Genomic DNA, 23,197 nt, shown 5'->3' with positions numbered 1-23,197 from the left:
TGAGGCAAGTCTTTGAGGACAGTCAAGTTTGAATAAGAAAGAGAGAGGGGGCATTCCAGGTGAGAAGAATGGCGTGAGCCAAGAGCAGGAAGGGGGGGATGCTGTCAAACATGCTGAGAGGATTTTGAGTGGAAGGAGCAGGTGAAAAGGGAACACACACCCTGTCTCACCTGCTTCTCCGCAAAACCCGATTCTGAGGTTTACCAGTCAAGGACGAGAAATGGAGGTAACTGAGACTGATGGAAACAGGGTCACCCATACTGCCATCACTCAGAATCGGATCTGCTTCTTCCTCCTGTACAGAGGACAGCGGTGAGCAGCAGAGCGACATTGTTGAAGAAGAAGACAGGCCAGTTTGAAGAAAAGTGACATCCTCCATGGTCCTGTCTTAAGAGCTTGGGAAGCTGCATTGAAGAGGAGCTTTTCATCTGGCTTTGATGTGACTTGCACCCCTGCCTGTGTGCTTAAAATGGTTTGGGGTTCTCAGCAAACACACACACACACACACACACACACACACACACACACATTTTTCCTTCCATTTTTTAAAAAATTGGTTTGATTTGCTGTACCTTTTAAAAATGATGTTAGAAAGCTTTGGGAACTGGCAGTGTTGCAGGGAAAGCTACACTTGGCATCTAAGGTGCCCTTTTCGCTCTGACCCCTGGTGTCATGCAGGTTGACTGATGCTGATTTGGGGGGAGCAGGAGTGGGAGGGGGCACTTGGCCTCAGTGCCCTTTGCCACTATTAAAGGTATGTAACCAGCTTACCTCAGCACACAAGGGTATAAGTGTGGGGTGATAGGGACACTTCCTTTATCACTGCCCAGGTAGTGAAGGAACCAGGTAAACGTCAGCGCACTGGAAAAGGTGAGGAGGAGTCACCGGCTGATGCTAGTCAGAGGGAAGCCGGGTGGTTCAGGTTTTTGGAGTGGAAACACCCAGACTTGAATCTGGGCCTTGCTACTTGTTTCTAGGGCTTGGGCAGGTTGCTTTACCTCTCTCCCCTGGGCCTCAATTTCCTCATCCATAAAATAGCTGAAATCACAGCTGCCTTACAGAGTTATGGTGAGGACTTTGGGATGTGAAAGTACCTAGGAGGTGCTCAGTAGGTGGTCGTTATCTTCTTCCCCTTCCCTAGTGGAAGAAAAAAATGTCATTTGTAAGCTGTGAGCTGCTGCCTGGGCCCTGCATTCTTCTTTGTAGAATGGTTACAGATGAGGGCATTATCAGAGCTCTCCCGGTGTTTGCTTCCCTAGAAATACAATTCTTTTCAAAAGAGGTAGGAGCCCGCAAGAGAAAGTGCCTTTCATTAGAACCTCACATTTTGCAAAGCTGCATATTTATACAAAAGCCTCTCATATGATACACTATTAGCTTTTAGGCTTTCCCATTCTTCCTTTCCCCTGTGACTTTGAAAGAAGGCAGGAGAAATGTTTTGTAAGGGAATATCTGTTGAGAAGTACTCCTTGGGCAGACCAGTGCACCTGGCGTTGGTTTCTCCATGTCTGAAATGGGAAACTTATTTGCTTCTCTTTAAGGATATTATGAGGATACACTTAATAATGCTAAGTTTTGAATGAAAAGAGCACGTGATGAATTTAAGCTGCTGATGCTTCCAGTAGAACCTGTACAGTTTAGAGATACTTTCCCCAATTTTATTCAAATCTAAAAATGTCAGGGGTCTTATGTGCAAAGGGTGTGTGCTAAGCATAAAAGTCTGACTTGAATTTGCATTCTTAATATTGCACATTCTGCTCTGATGGGCAAGACCTAGAGCTTGAAGGAGAACTTCCCTTCTATAATTATGGGGACTGGGACTCCTGAGACACTGGTTATGTGCAAGGTTACCCCACAGGTGTGCTTGGGGTTAGTCTATTTTCTTGTATGAAGGATGAAGGGACTAAACTGAGCAAGTCATTAGAAGTTGAGTCCTGTCCCCAGCTGAGAACCCTGGGGAGCTCAGGAGCTGGCTGCAGATTTGTATCCGTCAGGAACAGCTGTGAACTGCAGTCTCTTCATTGGGCTGGTCTTTTGCTGCGTGGTGTCTCGTGCATGTAAACCACTCTGACCAGTCTAAGTTAGGGTCATTTACAGAACAGGATACTTAGGTTGCTTCTAAAGTTACTGAACAATGAGCTGGTCTCTCCTTTAGAATCTTCCCTGAGTTCCATTCCCACCTACTTTGCAGAGGCAATGATATTTTCAAAAATAATAGGTCGCAAAATAATAGGTCGGAAAGGTCGCAAAAATTCCCTAGCTGGGAACACAGGATGATTTTCAAGACCACTGAAATGTTTCTGCAATTGTTTCTTTTCTTGCACACACACCTGATAGGTAGGAAATCTTCAACATAGTTTCTCCACTAGCAAATGGGAGCTTCAAGGTCTTGGTGCCAAACACTATAAACCCTGGACTAGCTGAGCTGTGACTGCTGTCAGTTCTACCTGAGCCCTGAGCACACGTTAATGTGGCTGGGTCAGTGAAGAACCCAGGTACTGCGGGGTCTTCAAATTTTAAGGATTTTTAAAGAAAGAATTAGGGCTTTTTCCCCCTCTCTTTTAAGATGACCCATCCCCAAATCCACAAGCATGTTAACAATGAATTACAGCCTTTGTGTGGCAAAGTCCAAGCTGTTACTTTATGCCTTATGTACATTCTTATCTGGGTGTATGGTGCAGGCAGAGACCAACTCCTTATCAGAGCCAGGAAGGGAACGACTTCAGGGCTATCACAACGGCTGTTTCTTTTTTTTCTTTTCTCAAAACCTGGTGGACATTGGGGAAAGGGCCCCTGCAGTCTTGCTGCTTTGATGTTAGCTCTGCTTCTCACAAGCACATATAGGCTCTGTTACTGCAGCAGGAAAACACATGATGGAAAATTTCCATGACCCATGCACTGGAAACCTGGAAAATCATCCTTGCTGGGAAAAATTATGATGATGCAATAAGTGCCAACCGGTATTTCTTACCATGGGGCTGGCCAGGCTGTGCTGCAAAGAAAAATAAGCAGACCCTCTGCATTATTTACATTTTAATATTTGCTGGGGGGGGTTGGGGAGCAATTCATCCTGAGGTTATTATAATGGATTTTTTAAAAGATGATGCAATAAAGTTATTTTTTAAGTAAAAGGTTTCGTGAGCTTGACTGAGGCTTGATTAGTAAACCGAAAGATTTGGGGAAGTGGGTTTAGGACCCCCCATTTTCTTTTACTAGCTTTCCTACTATTGGTAACAATAGTGCCCTCGTTGCTATTTGATTTTTTTCCATGGCTGGTAGACACGACCCAGCCCCTAACATCTACTGACACACCATCACCGTTGGTAACCTCCCCGAGACACTGGCTCTTCGATTTTTCTCTCCTTGCGGAAGCCTTTTGGCTCCAACGGCAAGTTTTGGAAAGGGCCCAAAGTCCCCATGGAGAACACAGAACCGAGGGACCGGAGACTATTTAAATCCGCCTTCCGGTCGCGGTCCTGGGTGGTGACTTCGGAGATGCACCCCGAGCCCCCAGCTACCTGTGCTGTCCACGATGTCTTCCCCCCACCTCCCGCTCGAGTTGCCCGTTCCTTTCCCTGTTCTAGGCCTTCACTCTTAGGTGAACCCCCCCCTCCCTTTTTTTTTTTTAGATTCCAAGTTCCCTGGCTCTTGGGGCAACGCCGTCCCACTTTCGATGCACTTCCTTTCCAAGCAAACGCACGTTTCCTACCTTAACCTGTTCCCCCTGGTCCAGTCGGACCTAGGGCCCCGGCGCACTCGCCAAGCCCCCGTTTCCCTCCGCGCTCACTTCCGCTCCCTCCCGTCGCCGAGCCGCCCCTCACCCCCTGCAGGTCACACCCCCCCCCCGCCCCCCAGCTCGTGCGCTGTCGGTTCCCTTCCATTTGTCCATGCCCCCTTCCCAACGGCTGGCCGCCGCCACGCACGCTCCATTTGCCCACGCGCTTTTCTCTTCCCTGCTCCCCCTTCTCTGACGCCCAGCCCGGGTCTCCTCAGGCCCCGCTCCCACTCGGTTCTCCCTCCTCGTCGCTGAGCCCTTCCACACGCTCCGGCTCGGCCGCTCCGGACCTCGCCCTGCCCCGCCCCCTCTCGCTTTCCGTCTCCCCATTCTCCTTTTTATGGGGCCACTCCCCACGTGGTCGCCCCTCCGGTTACCACCCTGCCCCGACGCCCCCCGTTTTCCCCCAGCCCTGCCCCTGGCCGCTCGCCCGCCTTTTTGCCCCTCCCCCTCCCCCTGTGACTGCCCGGCCCGCGTCTTCCGCGACCCGGCTTCTCGTCCCTCTCCGGTTTTCACCCCTCGGCCTCTCCCATCCCGCCCCCGCCCCGTCTTCACCGGGCTGGCTTTCACCTGGGCCCCCTCCACGTTTTCCCTTCAGCCCCGCTGCTCCCCAGCCCCGGTTTTCCTCAGCCCTTCTGCCCCCCCAAGTCCAGGTCTCCCTCAGCCCCGCTGCCCCCCAGCCCCCCTTTTCCTCAGCCCTTCTCCCCCCCAAGTCTAGCCCTTCTGCCCCCCAGAGTCCCTCAGCCGCGCTCCCCGGCTTTCCCCCCCAAGTCCAGGTCTCCCTCAGCCCCGCTGCCCCCAGCCCCGGTTTCCCAGCCCTTCTGCCCCCCAGCTCCCCAGCCCCTGCCCCCCAGCCCCCCTTTTCCTCAGCCCTTCTCCCCCCCAAGTCCAGGTCTCTCTCAGCCCTTCTGCCCCCCCAAGTCCAGGTCTCCCTCAGCCCCGCTGCTCCCCAGCTTCGGTCTCCCTCAGCCCTTCTCCCCCCCCAAGTCCAGGTCTCCCTCAGCCCCGCTGCCCCCCAGCCCCGGTTTTCCTCAGCCCTGCTCGCCCCGCCCCCCGCGCGTCCACGCCCGCGCCCGCCGCCATGTGACGGGAAGCAGCTGATGGCCTCTCCGGGTGGCCGCGGGCTGGTCGGGGCCGCGACCGGGGCGGCGGCCGGGAGGCGAGCCGGCGCGGGAACGGAATGAGGGCCGACGGCCCTGGGGGCTGAGGCGCCCGCCGCCTGCCGCGGGGCCGCGCGCGTCCTCCATGGAGGCCGGAGGTGAGTGGGGCGGGGGCGCGCCGGTTCCCGCCCGGCGCCGCCAGGCCCGGTCTCCCGGCGGCGCGGGGCGGGCTCGGCCGCGGAGGGAGGACGCGGCGGGGGCGCCCGGCCCGGGCCGCCCGCTCGGGCAGACGGCGGGGTGCGCGCCCGGCGCCCAGCTTTGTTTCACTTTCGCTGTCAGCGGCCGCCTCTGCGCCCCCAGCCGCCGGCGGGACCCGGGGAGAGCGGGCCTCTGCGCGGAGGGGCCCCCCACCGCCCGGGAGAGTGGGGGGCGCCCAGCCTGCAGGGGTGACGCCCGGAGCGGCGGGTGCCCAGGCGCCGGGCGGCGCGCCCGCAGGTCTGGGCGGGAGTCGCCGAGCCCCTTCCGAGCGGCGGCCGTGGTGGCCCCGGCGTCAGCGCCGCGTCTGCACGGCGGACGGCGGACGAGGGTCGTTCTTGCCTCGGCGCGCGGCGGGAGCTTCCCCAGCCCGCGTGGCCGTGGCGGACGCCCGCGGGTGCGAGAGCCCGGCGTTCGGGGCCGCCCCCAGCAGAGTCCGAAGCGCGGGGGCAGGGGGGGCGGTCCCGGGCGACGGGCGCGGGGGGCCCGGTGCACACCTGCCTCTGCCCTCGTTGGCTCGCAGCTGTCAGCAGGAGACGGCGTGGCGGTCGGGGGGCCTCGGGCCCCACGTGGCGGTCTCCGTGGGCAGCGCGACCTTGTCACGCAGAGGCAGGAAGCTGGACACACGCCGCTCGTTCTCCCTTCCCACCGCCTTGCCCCGAAACCCCAGTTGCGGGACATCGCGGGGTGTGTTTGGGATGGGCTCGGGGGCCCTCCCCGCGCAGAGGCGGCTTCTCCGGGGTCTCGGCCAGCAGGAGGGGTCGCGGCCTGGCCCAGGTGTGTTCTCGAGCCCAGTCTCGTTCCCCGAGTTCAGGCTGCGCCGGGTCTGCGGGGCTCTGGTCGCTGAGCGGGTCCCTGCTCCCTGGACTGGGCGGGGTGGCGGGCGGGGGCTGCAACCCCAGGGTGCTCCCTGGGGTGGTGTGAGGTTTTAATTTGGGAAGTGACATTTCTTTGTTCCCGGAGTCAGGCATCGTCAGTGGAAGGTGTGGAGGCCACTCTCTCCGCCTTCCCATTTAGATAAGGGCCTGCTTTGCAGCGGCTGTGCCCCCGGAGACTCTTTGCAAAGGGCCCTCCCTGTTCGCGCGAATCTGCCGGGAGTCTTTTTCCAGCTTCCGCTGTCATTTCACCGACTCCTCGTCGCGCAGGCTGGAGACAGTCTGCAGCCAGCCGCCCTTTCAGCAGGAATCCGTTCCCAGTCCTGGGTCTTTCCTGACCACTGACAGCCGTGTTTTGCGGTGTGGGCAGAGCTGTTGAGAGCTGCCAAGCTACTGTTTAAAAAAAAAAAAAAAAAAGCCTAAGAGTTTTACATTCTTTTAAAACTGAATACAGCCTATTGTAACAGGATTACAATGGACAACAGGAGATATTTCAGAGCATTGCTTAGCTTTCGTTTATTCATTCAACAAATATTCACTGATGATCTGCCATGTGCAGCATTCTCTAGGCCAGTGCTGGCCATTAGAAATGTAATGCAAGCCACGTATATAATTTAAGATGTTCTAGTAATTGCATTAAAAACATGGTACTGGTGAAATTTATTTTATAACTATATCTTTGTCGGTCCAATGTCTGAACTACCATTTCAATGTAATCATGATTACCAATATATTTTAGATTTTTTTGGCATTAAGTTTCAAGATACAAAGTGTATTATGTACACAATCGTTCGTAACTTGGACTCGCCACATTTTAGGTGGCTGGTGGTCACTGTACTGGACAGCATAGCCCAAGAGCAGTGAACAGATAGTATAGGCAGGTTTGGGGTTGCAGTGGGGAAGAGATGGACAATAAATACATAAAGATAACAGGTGCAGTCAAGAAAAGATAGATGAGTGACAATTACAAAGAAAATTGAATGGAATGAGAGGAAGGTGACTGGTCTGCTTTACTTTTTTTATTTTTAAATATATTACTTATTTTTAGAGCGAGCGAGGGAGGGAGAAAGAGAGGATGAAAAACAGATTGGTTGCTCCCTGCACACGCCCCAGCCTGGGACCTAACTCGAAATCCAGGTGTGTGCTCTGGATGGGAATTGAACCAGCAGCCTTTCACTTCCCAGGATGACACCCCACCAACTGGGCCACACTGGTCAGGACAGTACTAGGCCACTTCAGATAATGAGGACAGGAACTGTCCTGGGAAGGTGACAACAGCAAAGATCTGGGGACTGGCAGGCAGAGTTTTCCAGGCAGGTGGAACATCTAATGTAATGATCCGGAGACAGGACACACCACCTTGCTTCCTGCCAGCTGGAGTTAGAGCTTTCATTTCTGTGTTAGGGCACATCTCCTTTCCCAGGAGAGACCCATGATAAACATCTTTCCATTCAGCCTGTGTGTCCATGCACGTCCGGTGTGTAATTAGAAAACCCCAATGTTTTTCACCAAGAAGGGCCATGGCAGGTACAATCCCAGAGGAAGTCAGATCCTGTTGGCTGTTTTTTTAAGCCCTGCACTAATTATGGCTTTGTCTTCCAGCAGCCAAGTTTAGTTGGGGCCCAGACTCCCCTTCAGAATTTCCTTGGTTCTAGAAATGAAGAAGAGACAGGAGTCGCTGGGTTCTTTCTTCTTTTAGCTCCTGGATTCCTGAGCCTGAAATAGCAAGAGATTAAATACCCAAATCACAGAAATAGAGTGTGAAATCTGGGTATGGCTCCTGTTTAAGAAGTATTTCATGTGAAATGTTCCACATGGGCGTCATAATAGTTTAAGGGGCTTTGTTTCACTTAGAATAGAAGAGGTATACCATGTATATTTACTCAACAAATATTTACTGCCTGCCTGCTCTCTGCCAGGAACTCTGCTAGGAACTGAGGATAAACATACAAGGTCCCTGCTCCCATGGAGCCGACATCCTAGTTGGGGAAGATAGTGAATGATCAAATTAGTGATTATGCTGTAAAGAAAATAAAGTGAGGAGTTGTGAAGATTGGCTTGGGTGTCAACAAGGGGCTCTCTAAGGAGTTTTCATTTAAGCTGAGACCTGAATGAAGATAATGTACCAGCCATTGAGGGACATTCCTGGGGATGAGAATAGTTGGTGCAAAAGCCCTGAGATTGGAACTAATTGAACTCAGACAAGAGCTGAGAGAAGGCTAGTGTTCTAGAGCAGGGGAAGAGAGAGATAAGGCAGGGGCCAATTTCGGCAGGACTTTGAGCTCAGGGTGAGGAGTTTGGTTTTCTATTTTAGGAGTGATTGAAACTCATTCCTTTGAGGGGTGAGGAGAAGGGATGGTAAGGGCTAGAGCCGGAGCTAGAAGAGCAGTTAGAAGGCTGCTTAGTGAGAGATGGTGTTGCATAGATTAGAAAGAATGGTAGCCATGGAGATTAAAGGAAGTTAGGTTTGCCAGGTCTTTTGGAAACATTTGATAGAATTTACTAGTGGATTTGGATTAGGGGGTTAAGAAAAGAGAAATCAAGGATGCCCCCTTTTCATGTTGGGTGGAGGCTCCATGGTGTCCCAAGGATGGATGGATAGTGTGTATGTTGCAGAGGAAGTGAACCAAGGGTAAATATTGCCAGGACATAATGAAGAAATTTTCATCTGTGTCAACTGATGAAAATGTACCTCCAGATCAGTCTGTGTTATTTAATATCGTCCACATTCCAATCCTCAGCCTCAGCACTACTAACATTTTGGGCCAGAAAATTCTTCATGTGGGGGCTGACCTGTGCACTGTAGGATGTTTGCAGCATCCTGGCCTCCACCCATTAGATACCAGTAGGAACACCCTAGTTATGACAGCAAACATGTCTCTAGACAGTGCCATGTATCCCCAGGGGGCAAAATTACCCCCAGTGGAGAACCACTGGGCTACAGATTAGAGCTGTATCACCATAAGAAAATATCTAGAAATAACAAGAATGAAGAAACTGTTGCAGGATTGCTGCATAACATTAGGAGACCTGTTTTGGATTTAACATATAAAGTAAAATATTCTTACCATGCAAATATTCATATGCAGAGGAATATACTTCGACAAATAATAATGTAAATGAAAGGATCACATGTGCAAACACATTTCTAGGAGGAATTACTGGGGCCTATACAAATGCCAGTTTAGACCTATGTGTTTTTAAATTTTTTATTGATTTGAGAGAGGGGAGCATCAATTTGTTGTTCCACTAATTCATGCATTCATTGGTTGATTCTGGTATGTGCCCTGACCTTGGTGTATCAGGTTGATGGTCTGACTGACTGAGTAACCTGGCCAGGGCTAGACCTAATATTTTAAAACCTAGATTTGCAAGTAGGGAATCAGGGGATGAATATAAAGGAAACTTCCTTAAATAGCAAAGCCACCAAAGGCTTGATATAATTTATAAAAATTCCTTTTAAAGGCAGCATTTTCAGCAACACACTTATTTTATAAAACAAGGTATACTCATGTATTTTCCCACAGTGCATATACCAGAAAATATTATATGTACATATATAAATATTATATACATATATGCACATCTATATGCATCTTTACCATCTGTTTATTGAATCCAAGATATGCCTCATATATGCCATATGTATCACTGAGAAAAAAGTAGTACTGCCTGTTTAACTATGAAAGTCATCACATGTAAGACACATCCCGATTTCTAAGAGGTTACAGTGTGAGAAGATAGCCCTGGCCGGGTAGCTCAGTTGGTTAGAGGATTGTCCTCAATACACCAAGGTTGTAGGTTCGATCCTTGGTCAGAGTACATACAAGAAGCAACCAGTGAATGTATAAGTAAGTAGAACAACAAATCAATGTTTTTTTTCTCTTTCCTCCTTTCTCCCTCTAAAATCAGCAAATAATTTTTTTTAATGTGAGAAGACTCAAAGATGTGTCCTCATCTTTGAGGACAAAATATATGTAATATGGACTGTTTAAATTAGTATCTATCTGGTAACAGCTATAAAAGGGTCAAACTATTAAAGTGGAACATACGCATCAGGAAGTGATGACCTCATTGAGGATGGAAGCCAGTTTTTATATTAGTATGTATCACAGTCATAGTGGTCAAAAAATTAATTCTAAAGGCCTTTTAACTTAGGGGCTTCATCAGCCATTGAGAACCTTCATTGGAGTAGAGAATTTAACCAGGGAGCTGCCCTTTGGTGGATGAAGAAGCATCAATCCAGCAGCTACTCTTCACTAGGTGCTGTGTTAGGCCCAACAGATACAAACACTAAGTCCTCTTGGTGATTTTGAACGAGGGTGTTTACATTCTGGTGCAGGGTTGGGGGGGAGGCAGCAGAGGGAAATGGGTTGCTACAGGAGAGAATGAAATAAGCAGGGTGGGACTTATTTCCACTCTGATTGTGTGAGATCAGGGTACACTTTTCAGTTGCTAATCCAGATGGGATTCTCATAGGCAGAAAATGAGTCCAGGTGTGAATGAGAAGGAGCTATTCCGGGCTGACTCTTGTGTGGCCAGAGTGCAGTGTTCAGGGAGCTGTAATGACTGCGGGAGCCCATGGTGTGAGGTGGAAGCCCAGGCTCAGCTGCCTTTGTGTAGGCAGGTGGTGCAGGTTTGAAAGAAGTGGGGGGACATGCGGTGTGTGTTTTAGCCAGGGGCGGGGGGGGGGGGGGGTGGATACCTGGGGGCAGGAGTCTTGTAAAACATCTGAGCAAGATGGGTTGAAGGTTTAAATGAGAACTCAGGGGAGATGGAAGTGGGAGGCCATATTAAGAGGTCTCGGTGAGAGGAAACAGGGCAAGTTCTGAACATTATTATTTTAGACTCGATGATGGGGCGTTGATGGGGAGTGTGAGTTTCAGGTAATACCCCCTTATTTTTTTTGAAACCTGTTTCCCAGTAGCAGGTTGTTTTGAGGAAAATTTAAATACATTTGAAAGCCTCCTAATCTGTACCATCTAACACATCCTTGCTGGTCTGGTCCTGATCTTGTCCTCTCTCTTTTCTTCCCCTTCAGGCATTCATAGGAAAATGAGGCCTCCATTTACTGGCTTTACCCTTCCAAAGGTTACTCTGAGTCATGGTTAACCAATAGAGGGGAGTGCCAGAACTGACTAACCAGGGTGAAATGTGGCCTGTGGCTACTTTTATTGCCTCAGGTCACTTAAATGACCATTCCCTCCCAGAATCCATAGTGTCACACTTTGCCGTGGGGAGACAGTGGCTTTCCTGTGTCTAAGTCAGGGAGGTGGAGAGGGAACTGAGGGTGCTTGTTTGAAGCATGATGTCTCATGTCCCAGAGGAACCACTGCTGCTGGCTGAACTCAAGCCCGGGCGCCCCCACCAGTTTGATTGGAAGTCGAGCTGTGAAACCTGGAGTGTCGCCTTCTCCCCAGATGGCTCCTGGTTTGCTTGGTCTCAAGGACACTGCATTGTCAAGCTGATCCCCTGGCCGCTGGAGGAGCAGTTGTAAGTACTCTGGAACCCAAAGGAACAAGGGAGTCCTCGTGATGAGGAAAATGAGCACTTGCCCAGATTGCTTCTATTCTTTGGGGTCTTCTTGCCCAAGAACAGGAGGGGAAAGATGGCAGAACAGTTCAGAAATTGATCGTTGGGGTTTCTAGAGCCTTACACACTGTACGTGTGAAAAATCTATTGAGATTGTTAGCCCCAAGTTTTTAAAAGTAGATTTATTGAGATATAATTTACACACCATACAATTTGCCCATTGAAAGTGCATCTGTCACCATGATTAATCTTAGAACATTTCCATTATCCACGAAAGATACCCCACATCCCTAAGCTGGTGCCCTACAAACCCCTCTATTCTCCAGACCTGAACAGCCACCAAACTATTTTCTGTCGTTAAAGATTTGCCTATTCTGAACATTTCATAATAAATCATATAATATGTGGTCTTTGGCTTGTTCATTTAACATGTTTTCCCAGTTATCTGTGTTGATGCCTGTATCGATACTTTATTTCCTTTTTTTGCCAAATATATTCCATGGTATGGAGATACCACATTTTGTCTACACATTTATCAGTTGGTGGACATTTGGGTTTTCACCTTTGGCTGTTATGAATAATGCTGCTTTGAACATTTATATACAGTTTTTGTTTGTACATATGATTTCATGTTTTCTGTATTTCACTTTCTGAGGAGCTATCAGATTTTCCAAAGTGGCTGTACCATTTTACAATCCCACCAGCAATGTGTGAGTTTTTCAAATTCTTCACACCCTCATCAACACTTGTTATTGTCAGTGTTTTTGATTATAGCAGAGCCATCCTAATTGGTGTGAAGTGGCATCTTATTGCAAATGGTTTTGATTTGCATTTCCTTGATGGCTACTGATGTTGAGCACCTTTTCATGTGCTTATTGGCCCTTAGTATATCTGCTTTGGAGAATGGTCTATTCAGATCCTTTGTCCATTTTAAAATTGGGTATTTATCTTTCTATTTTCTACCACAGTTTAGTTTCTGATATTTTTCTTTGGGTCCATGAGTCTCAGTGTCTGAATGCTGTGAGCCCCCAGTCAGATGGCCCAGCCTCTGCCTGTTTTCCTTCTCCCAGGAAGGAAATCTACTATTCAGCCAACATTTGTTGCAAACCTTCCTTGCCTGAAACTGAGCTGGGAGGCTGAGAATGCTAAATAAATCAAACACGGCCCTGCCCTTGAGGGTTTCATTCACTTTGCTTTAGGCATTTCTTATAAATTGCGTATTAGATTTAACTTTTTTATAAGTTTAGTCTGAAATTTGTTGCCCTGATAATAGGCAGTGCCGATGAGAGTTTGCTGTGATGGGTGGTGCTCTGCACACTGCTGGGGTTGAGGGGTATAGATTTGTGCACTTTCTGGAAGGAAGGCTGTTTGGCAGTAGGCGTCAGAGACCTTAAAAATATTCTACAGTGATTTGGAATCTCAGAAATGGGGTCATCTGTTTACATATACTGATTGTCATCATGAAATTAATTATATAGTAGTTAAAAATGAGAAGTGGCTTCAAATCTAGTGATAAGAGAATGGTTAAGGACATTGTGGCATTTTCATGTTTTTGCAGCTATCAAAGATTGGGTCTTCTGTTTGTTTTTTAATCATGATTTTCAGTTCTCTCCAGGGTGATTTTAATGATAATGTGAAGGTCATTCATTATTCCCACTCTAAATAAAAAGGACTTCACATCCACACTTAAGTCTGATATTAAAATTTTTTTAAGCATAAAAGAAAAACCTGTTGTTTTTATTTTATGTAGTCCTCACATATTAATGTTAATTGCCTTATTTGCAAAATGTTTTCACATTTGTTATTTTTATCATTTAAAATAAATTTTAAAGTCCTTTAAAAGGGGTGGAAGACTATACCTTCAGGTATATCATTTCTATAGTTCACTGAAAAGAGGGGGAGTCTGGGACAGTTATGTTCTTAGGATTGTTACACATTTTTAAAAATCATATGTGCTTTTGATAATGAGCAAATAAGTGGTATTAACTAAATAATTATCCTACTTTTAGAAATAATATTTTTAGAAACTTAAGTTTGAGTGAAGTTCTCCTAATGAATCTCCCTTGCCCTTCAGTTATCCCTTCCCAAGCCCCCACCAGCTTATCCCCTGATTCACTGACAAGCTCAGGAGCCTGGGCCTTCTGAGCAGTGGGCTGGGTGCCCGAGACTCATGCTGTAATGCCAGATCTTCCCCTGATTCCATGACCGCAGGAAAGTTAACTCTCCACCCCTAAATGGAGACTTCAGTATCTCTTCCTAGAGAAATTAAATTATGATATTAAAATGATTTAACGTATAAGTGTGCCTTAATTTCTTTGGAATAAAATAGCTACAAGATATCTCTTAATTCAAATACAGAAATTTGGATTTTATTAAAAAACAATGTAACCTTGCAAGTTCCAAGCTGTCCTACAAACCTTTTCCCGTCATCTGCCTTTTATGTGCTTCTTCCCTGGACGGCAAACTCAGGCCCCTGTCCCAGCGCCAGGCAGCTCTGCAACATGTGTGGGGCCGTGTTGGGTTGAGCAGGCCCCATCAAAAGACGTTCATTATCACATCCAGATGTTTTGTCACAATAACAAAATTTCAGTCTGCATTTGGCCTAAATGACCAGAGGTCAGCAATTTTTTCCTTTAAAGGTTCAGGCAATAGATATTTTTGGTTTTGCCAGCCATGGGTCTCTGTGAAGACTACTCACCTCTGTTGTTATAGCATCACAGCACCTACAGGTAATAAGTGAACAAATGAGCGTGGTGGCATTCCATTAAAACTTCATTGATAATAACAGGCTGCTGGCCTAGGCACTGTTTGCCAAACTCTTATTTAGAGTAATAGAGTTTCAGAGCTGAAGGAGGTTATACTTGCTTCAGTTCCTTCTAATTTTACAGGTGAACGTGATTCAATTTTTAAAATATATTTCAACCATACAAGTGGCAAAATATGATTTATTTACTTTTGAGGAAAACTAATCCATAAGGAGGTCCAGCTATATATTCCTCAGTATAGGATTTCCCATGGAACTGAGTTCCAGTGTTATAGTCTTCCTTTCCTCCAGAAAAGTGTGGCTTCATATTTGTACTGGGAAAGTGGAGCCCAGACAGGAGACTTGCAGGTTTTCTGGCTGAACCTCATCCTGTCGCACTGCCTGTCTTTGAGAGACTGTCTGCAAGACGGAGTGGTGGAAAGGGTCTGTGTCTTAGGGACAGTGTCTCATTTAGCTTATCTGGGCCTATGTTTCACTTTGAGTAGAATGTAAATGAGAGGGTCAGATTATTCAGTGCACCCCTGAATAGTTCTGTGGGTTCCTTCTCTCTGTTGACTGTCCTGCTGGTTGGTTCCTATGCTGGATATACCATCAGGGAAGTAAGTGATAGAGCCTCATTAATAGATTGGAACTTAGTGAGTGAAGGGGGAAATCATTGTGTACCAACCAAAGTGTGTTGGCAAGAAAAGGGTTTATTTTCTTGCTTTTCAGAAGTTTCCTAACTAGAGAAGGGGTTCTTCTCATCAGGCAGGAGAGCTGCAGATGGATATTCAGGCTCTCGGTTCTGTCCTAGTTTCACCTCCAGTGCGCTTTCTTTCTCGTGGGAAAAAACTGAGTGCATCTTTCCTTCCACACTCTGGAGCCCAAGAAAACTTTCTGAGGAAGCCTATGGCTCCCTGGAGCATCTGTGATCTAGTTAATCCCACCAGGCAGGTCACCCCATTGCAGGGTTTTCCTAAATGCAGTGAGCCAAGACCAAGAAGCCTCTGTTACACGAATTCTAAAAAGAAAATCATACCAGAATTCATGGAAGGCCAGTTTGTTTCTTGGACTTTAAAGTCTTAAGATAACCAGGATGAAAAGTTGGTTAACTTGGTGACAATTTCAGACTCACTGAGAACTCTCTACTTCCCACAGCATCCCTAAAGGGTTTGAAGCCAAAAGCCGAAGCAGCAAAAATGATACAAAAGGGCGAGGCAGCCCAAAGGAGAAGACTCTGGACTGTGGGCAGATTGTCTGGGGTTTGGCCTTTAGCCCGTGGCCTTCTCCACCCAGTAGGAAGCCCTGGGCACGCCACCCTCCTCAAGTACCAGACGTGTCTTGCCTGATCCTTGCTACAGGACTCAACGATGGGCAGATCAAGATTTGGGAGGTGCAGACAGGTAGGTCATTTCTGGCTGGTACAAGTCCTGGAGGCTTGTGTGCATGTTCTTATCAGGAGCTGAGGGGTATGTAGCTGTGACTGGCAGACCAAGTGCCGTCTCACCCACTGACTTGAGTGCTCTTGTTTTCACTCCAGGGCTCCTGCTTTTAAATCTTTCCGGCCACCAAGATGTTGTGAGAGATCTGAGCTTCACACCTAGTGGCAGTTTGATTTTGGTCTCTGCATCTCGGGATAAGACTCTTCGAATTTGGGACTTGAATAAACATGGTATGGAACTCCTGAGAAGCTTGTCCCTTTCTTTACCAATGCCGTTTTTATCAAGAGTATTATTTCTCAGTCTTTTTTTCTGTTCTGCTTTAGGAGCTTTTCAGACATTTTTTCCTAATCCCCCTCACCCTTTGAAGATTTTAATACTTTATATCTAATCAGGTAATGAATGTATATTTATGCTTTGTATATTTAAATAAAGTAAGATTATTTTTTACTAATAGAATCAATTTTTGTCACTATAGATATTTTCTCCATTGAAAATACGTGATGTAGAATACCTTCACTCACCATGGCACTATTGACGTTTTGGGCTAGACAGTTCTTTGTCATGGGCTGTCCTGTGCAGTCTAGGAGGTTGAGTGTCATCCCTGGCCTCTACCCTCTAGATGCCAGTTAGCACCCTCTAGGTTGTGACAACCAAAAATGTCTCCAGACAGTGCCAGTGTCCACGTGGAGGGTAAAGTCTCCCCAGCTGAAGAACCCTGACCTAGAATAAGTCATCCATGTTGGGTACTTACTATTAGAGATAAAGTTTCTTTTTGAAGTAGAATGTGGGTCTAGAAGAGTTCTCTTGGCTTAGAGGGGGTCAGCTTTTATGGAATTCTGCCTTGAGCAGCATTAGATATGGGACTGGCCCAGTGAAGGATCCCACACGTCTCTGGTATTGATCCTTAACTGGAAGGATGACATAGAGAAGGGAACTTTTTACAGGCCATTTGTCCCCCCAACATGGGTGGGGATGCAGGGTCTGGAGGGAGATGGAAGGAGGAAATGGTGGTGTGGGCAGTTCATGAAGAGACACACTCATCCCTGATAATGCAGAGGCACTGGTACTCTTGCCTGAGTCATGACTGTTTCCCAAACTGTGAGAGGGGCTACCTCTTTCCCCCTTAGAAATGGGCCTGATAATTTGTTAGAACAACTAAGGAGACGGTGCTGGTAGTTTCCTCGTCTGAAGGCGTCTAACCACTAAGAGAAGTTGGTATAGTTTCTGCCCATTGCTGTGGAACTTGTGGTCATACTGTCCCTGCTGACTGGGACAGGCTGTTCAAGGGCAGTGCCACTTTTAATATGTGTCTGGAAGCAGCTTGCCACCTTCTGAGGAAGGTCCTTGAAGTGGCTTTGAAAATCAGTTGGTGGTTGGGAAGCTGAGGGTGACTTGAGACTGGGCAGGATGGACTAGACCAATTATTCGGGCTTTTCAAAGAGAGTGGAGTATAGTGTTCCCAGGCCCTGGGCGATGTTCCTATTTGATAGCTGAAGATAGCTGACTTAAAAAATTAATATTTATCCACACATACCCCTAAATTTATAGGTGCGTATAAATGACCGTATACGTTCTTTAAAATGTTTTCCTTTTCCTCTTATTTTGGCTTGATTCCTCCTCCGACCCCCCCGACCCCCCTTCTTCACCGTCTTTCTCATTCTCCCTTGCATTGAATTCCTCCATAATCTCCCTGTCATCTTATAGCCCATGCTAAGAATCATCCACATTTATTTCCATATTTTGCTTATACTTGCCTAATCTATGTGGACGTTCACGCTCTTACATTTATGGGTTTGGGGGTCATTGTTCCACAAGAATGGAGTCATAGTCTTCATATTTTTTCTGAATCTTCTTGTTTTCTTTCATTGAAGATTACTCCTTGGAAAATCTAGATTCTTAATTTCATCTGAATTGATGGGGTGGATATACTTGTTGCATCTTTTATTCACTCATTTCCCCATTGATAGGCATTTTGTTTTTTCCAAAAACTAATACCCAGAGAGATTACATGAGTGACCCAGGGTTATGTCTTATTTGAAGAGTAGAGCCAGGGTTCATATCCAAGTTAGCTGACTCTAGAGACGTGGCCCTCATAACCACACCATTGCTCACAGACACCCTGATGAGGGGTGGGGAGGTGAGGGTGTGGAGTGAGATCCTTCCGATTGTGGAAACCATTATAGAGAGAATTGAAGATAAGCACTCTCTCATATTTGGAAGGATGTTTCAAAGTACTTGAGGTGGTTGGGGGAACCTGAAAAAAAAAGTTCTCTGCTATCAAAGGGATGTATCAGACCTGATCTATATACTTCCTTTATCCTGATGATCTTGCCAAGTTTGGTGAAACAGTAGGTAGTGATTTCCCTTGGGGGTCAGAATGTTTTATTAATAGATTTCAGGTGTCAAAATGACAAGTTCTGTCATATTTCTTTCTCTGCCTTGAAAAGTGGGGGTTGGGACTCAGTTGATAGAGAACTAGGTGGATATACCAGGTGGGTGGGCCATCACTACCAGTTTTTCAGTCTTCCTGCTTTGTGGTTTTGAGACAGCTCACTGTCTGCTCCTGTTCTCTGCCAGGTAAACAGATTCAGGTGTTATCGGGCCACCTGCAGTGGGTTTACTGCTGTTCCATCTCTCCGGACTGCAGCATGCTTTGCTCTGCAGCTGGAGAAAAATCGGTAAGTCTCATACATCGGGTACCATTTCCTGTATTGCTTTAGTCCAGCAAGACCTGGAGATCTGGAGCAGCCTTGCGTGTGAGGGGGGTAAATAAGCCAGATATCCTCCAAACCTACCTGCAAATCACCCCCAACAGAAGGCATGCTGGTGGGCCATGACTTCCTCCAGCATACCTCCCTTTTGATTTACACTTTGATACGAACCAAAAAAGGAGGTGTTTAAGTAGATTGCTGCCACTATCAGAGTCCTGTTTGTCTTTACAAATGATAAAGGGGTGCTCTTAAAATTTCTTTTCCCATTTTAAACGTTGCGGCCCACATAGGGACCCAGATTTCCTCTGAACCATATAATTTGTGTCTACCTAGTTAGGATTTCCATTTCAGATCATAAAATGTACAGCTACTTGTTGAACTTCGTCCTAAAATCCTCTTTGTTATTTTAAAAAGTATTAGAAACCAAAGAACAGTTTGGGAACTTTCGTTTGAATTTTGTATCTGCATGGAGCTGTTTTGCTGTGACTGACTTGGGAAGGAATTCACTATTTGGTACAGCCCAGGTAGTTAATCATTCATTTGAAGTTTGGAACTATGTGAAAGTGAGAGTTTTCTTATAGAAAAGAAAATAAAATTCTATTTTCTATGATTCTCAAAAAGGTTTAAAGTGATGAGCTATGTCAGATGTACAGTAGTGGGCAGATTTCCATGGTCCTGTAAACACGGGGGCATAAAATGGCATGGCAGAGTGCCACCACTTTGTTGGTAGCCCTGGAGTTCACTCTTCTGACCCCTGTGTGTGGTTTTAAATGAAAGGACAAGATTGCCCTGTGTGTAGGTCTTCATTCGCACAACTGCATGTTTGCAAGCAGAACTCAGAAGTCTCTGCTGATACGTGTTAGCTGGCAGTCTTGCTGTGATTGGTCCTGTTTATTCTTCCTTAAAGTAAACTCCTTGAGTCTGTCCATTGGTTAGGTGCCTCAAGAATTCAGAACTGTTACTTTTTTTTTTTAAGCCTGTGTAATATGTCTTAGAAGAGCTGTAGAGAAAAGGGGTGGAGAACTTGGCTTCATCCGGCCATGGGGCCTGAGGTGGGCATTGCCTTTCACTCACTATTTGCCTTCTGAGCATTTTGTTTCCACCCCTAACCAGGCATCTGTTACTTTCCACAGGTGTTTCTATGGAGCATGCGGTCCTACACATTAATCCGGAAGCTAGAGGGCCATGAAAGTAGTGTTGTCTCTTGTGACTTCTCGCCTGACTCTGCTTTGCTTGTCACGGCTTCTTATGATACCAACGTGATTATGTGGGATCCTTACACTGGCGAGAGGCTACGGTCACTCCAGTAAGGACCGAATCCCTGCTTATGACTTCCTCGTGGGGTCACTGTGAGAAACCTGTGTTGGATTAGACATGTCCTCTTCAGAGTCTGGAGCATGAGAGGGGGCAACTTGGGTAAAAGACACAATGGATTCAGTGCTTATTCTAAGTCTGGCATACTGTAGTTTTCCCTGTCAATTAAGTTCTTAAATTAGACTCAAGAGCCTTCAACTCTCCTGGCATATGAGACTACCTCTTTGGATTCAGCATTCAGAAACCTGAAAGTGACTCTTTTTTTCCATTTACTAATAACTGTAGTAACAAGTTCAGAATGATCCTCTTATCGAAACTGCTCTTTCCCAAAATGACTTTTCATGTTCTCACAAATGTGTATTTTTTCTTTTATATCTGTTGTTTTATGAAGCAAATAATAGGTAGTCCTATAATTATCATGTTTCTTAGCCTAAAAAAGACTTTCCGTTTGTACTGTGGCCTTTAAGTGAGGGCTGACCTACTTTGCATAAGGAAACCAGTGCAAGGAGTGTCGGAGCCCTTTGGCCCACTCCACGAGACACTTGGAGCCTTAGGAAGTGTACTTCTTCCCAGTCGTCTTCTCTAATCTGTAAGCCCCAAGGGTTCCCCATGGGGTACAAGATGCGTCTGGAGCCTTTTCATAGGCAGGTATTTGGCCCCCTGCCTGGGGATGATCATAAAGGGTGAAGGGGGGGTCATCCCTCCAGGCGCACTGTCCTATTTCTCCTCAGCCACAGCCAGCTTGAACCCGCGATGGATGACAGTGATGTCCACATTAGCTCCCTGAGATCTGTGTGCTTCTCTCCTGAAGGCTTGTACCTTGCCACTGTGGCAGATGACAGGTAACATGATTCTTTTACGTGTCATCAGAGCAGGTGCCTCCAATTAATTGTAGCATTTCCCTAAGGGTCTGGCCCCAGGTTTGCTAATGCACGAACATACTTTTCTCTCTCAACCAGACTCCTCAGGATCTGGGCTCTAGAAATGAAAACTCCGATTGCATTTGCTCCTATGACCAATGGTCTTTGCTGCACATTTTTCCCACATGGTGGAGTTATTGCCACAGGGTATGTATCTGTTAGCTGAACAGATGGGCAGCAATTTCTGCTGAGTATACCATGTAGCTTTTTAAGGAAAGAAAGCATTTAGAATTTTCTTGCCTGCGAGGAAGGCTCTAAGGAAATCCAGGATTACATAAAATTCTGTTCTGCAGATATAGGTTATCATTTATTCTTAACAGTTAATCTAAATGTAATTAAAGAGTTCCAACTCATGACAACTAATGGAATGAGCATGCAAGGAAGCATACATTAAGATGATGCAGAATTCATATGGAAACTATTAATGGCAGAGACCACCTTTTGGGGACCATCTATAATTCAGTAGGTGGTATTCTTCCCTCTTACTTTAGAACTCTTAGTATGTTTAGAATGGGCTGTACTGATACAGAGAGCACTTTGGTAACAAAGGTGTTTGGAGTTCTTAGAACCCTCTTAGCAGGCTTAATTATTCATTACCACCACTTTTACATCTATTTCAACTGTCAGGGTTACAGGATTATTTCCCTCTCTGGAGTCTCCTACTAGTGCAAGTCAGAGTAGAAACATTAATATCCATCAAAATGAAGACATATTTCCAAGGTCTGTCTTAATGTATTGGTTTGTTTTATTTCAGGACAAGGGATGGTCACGTCCAGTTCTGGACAGCTCCTAGGGTCCTGTCATCACTGAAGCACTTATGCCGGAAAGCCCTTCGAAGTTTTCTCACAACCTACCAAGTGCTAGCACTGCCAATCCCCAAGAAAATGAAAGAGTTCCTCACGTACAGGACTTTTTAAGCAACGCTACATCATCTTGTTTTCTCTGTAGCAGGATAAATCTCCCTGGCAAAGGAGTAGCTGGAATAATGGGCCAAACGTCTAGTCTTGGGTTGAAATAGAATTTCCCTTTGGGATTGCAGATAGAATGTAGCAAAACCAGATGCCAGTGGACGAGTCATGGATCTTTTTCCCCACCACACATGAAAGTCAGACATGGAGGAAGGATTCCACTTCCGTGGCCACAGAGCTTTATCTTCAATCTTCAGTCCACTTACTAACAATTTTGAACTCATTCTAGTAGTTTTGATTCAAAATATAGTTATTGATGTTTTGGTGAGAAGAGTTGACTAGGCCTCAACAGCCTCGAGAGCCCCTCTCTAGTGGCAGAGGGTTTAAACTCCCTCTACTGGGACATGTGGCTTCTGCCTGGTTCCTGTGTTTCACATGCAGCAGTGGCACTGTTTCAAGTTCTCTCCTGTTGGAGTTGCTTTGTTGTTGGCAAGTCTTTCTTCCTCTAGCTCCCCTCTGACTAGTGGGACAGTTTCCCTGGAGCAGTCTCTGGTGTGAGGTAGTAACTTAGCTTCACTAAATTACAGATGACTCAGAGGCTGTGCCCCTGACTGATACAGACACTATAATTGGCTCTTTTTTTTAACAGTGGTGTGCATGTGCAGATGACAAATTTATATGTTTATATGCCAGGATACACAAGAATTTATTTCTAAATTGCATGACTGTTCAGATGGCTGAGTTGTCAGTTGTTTGCCTTCATTAGCATATTTATTTGTATTTTCTCAACAGATGTTAAGGTACAACTGTGTTTTTCTTGATGGTATCTGAAAACCATAGTACTTAAGTCGAACAGTTGTGAAGAATGTCTCCTTAATTGTGTAAAGAATTGGAGGTGTCATCACTTCACCTGATCTTCTCATGTATGAGGTCTGACTTTGCTGCTTCACCTCATTGGACTAACGAGCCAGTTTCAGTTCTATCCGTAAACAAACACAGCTCTTTACAAGTACTGTTCTCCTTCAGTGAAGTATAGTTATCTAATCAAGACACCTCATTCAAGCAAAATCTGCCTTTGGAAAATTTTAATATATTTTAAATTATTTTAAAAGAAATGCAACATCTTATCCTTTGGCTTTCTTAATAGGTGCTTTATGGAGGCCAGTGTAACAAAATGTGTTGAAAAAGTAGGAGTCTCTACTGCCTTTGTTGCTGAAGAAAAACATTTCTTTTCAAGATGAGAAACTTTCATTGAAGGAAAAAGTTAAAAAGCTTTTGGCTCTCCGTTTCATTTTTTCCATTAAGAAAAAAAAATCACCTTTAAAACAAGTGAGTACAACAGGACAGCTGGGAATGCATTGGGCAAGTTTTTCATTTTGTGGTTATCTTGAAAAATCAGCGAATAGTCGTGGGGGTGGGGTGCTCTGGGAGGCTTCCTTAAGGCCCTGCTTAGCCATTAGCTTCAAACTTGGCCGGCGTCCTTGGGGAGCGAGTCCTACATGTATGATGGAAATAACCAACTTCTCCTTTCTGATAGTGTCAGAATTTGACACCTTTACAAAGAACAGTCTTCAGAGTTTTATTGTGTGATATCAGTGATGGAGGTTTTCATATAGATGCAA

At 46.3% G+C, this 23,197-nt stretch overlaps 2 protein-coding genes across 3 annotated transcripts in view; both read left to right on the top strand.

The window, feature by feature from the left end:
- VSIG10 (V-set and immunoglobulin domain containing 10) overlaps window positions 1-3,098 on the top strand; it is a 31,526-nt gene extending 28,428 nt beyond the window's left edge. Inside the window, exon 9 of the mRNA XM_037156179.2 lies at window positions 304-3,098. Coding sequence (XP_037012074.2) covers window positions 304-359 — 56 coding nt within the window. The 3' untranslated portion in view covers window positions 360-3,098. The remainder of the gene's footprint in view (window positions 1-303) is intronic.
- Window positions 3,099-4,833: 1,735 nt separating this feature from the next.
- On the top strand, window positions 4,834-22,848 carry WSB2 (WD repeat and SOCS box containing 2). Of its 2 annotated transcripts, none has more exons than XM_037156136.2 (9): window positions 4,834-5,033; window positions 11,330-11,498; window positions 15,439-15,683; window positions 15,821-15,952; window positions 18,300-18,400; window positions 19,567-19,739; window positions 20,479-20,589; window positions 20,707-20,814; window positions 21,422-22,848. In XM_037156136.2, the coding sequence occupies exons 1-9, from the start codon at window positions 5,021-5,023 to the stop codon at window positions 21,582-21,584; spliced, it is 1,215 nt and encodes a 404-aa protein (XP_037012031.1). In that variant the 5' UTR covers window positions 4,834-5,020; the 3' UTR covers window positions 21,585-22,848. The 2 variants fall into 2 exon arrangements, with proteins under 2 accessions (XP_037012031.1, XP_037012029.2); XM_037156134.2 differs by lacking the exon at window positions 4,834-5,033 and adding an exon at window positions 5,068-5,907.
- The last annotated feature ends 349 nt before the right edge of the window (window positions 22,849-23,197 follow it).

Source organism: Artibeus jamaicensis, unplaced genomic scaffold (assembly GCF_021234435.1).
Source record: "Artibeus jamaicensis isolate MK-2021 breed Jamaican fruit bat unplaced genomic scaffold, CSHL_Jam_final contig_525, whole genome shotgun sequence".
Classification (NCBI taxonomy): domain Eukaryota; kingdom Metazoa; phylum Chordata; class Mammalia; order Chiroptera; family Phyllostomidae; genus Artibeus; species Artibeus jamaicensis.
Note: the sequence above shows the minus strand (reverse complement) of the source record. Positions and strands in the feature narration are given on the sequence as shown.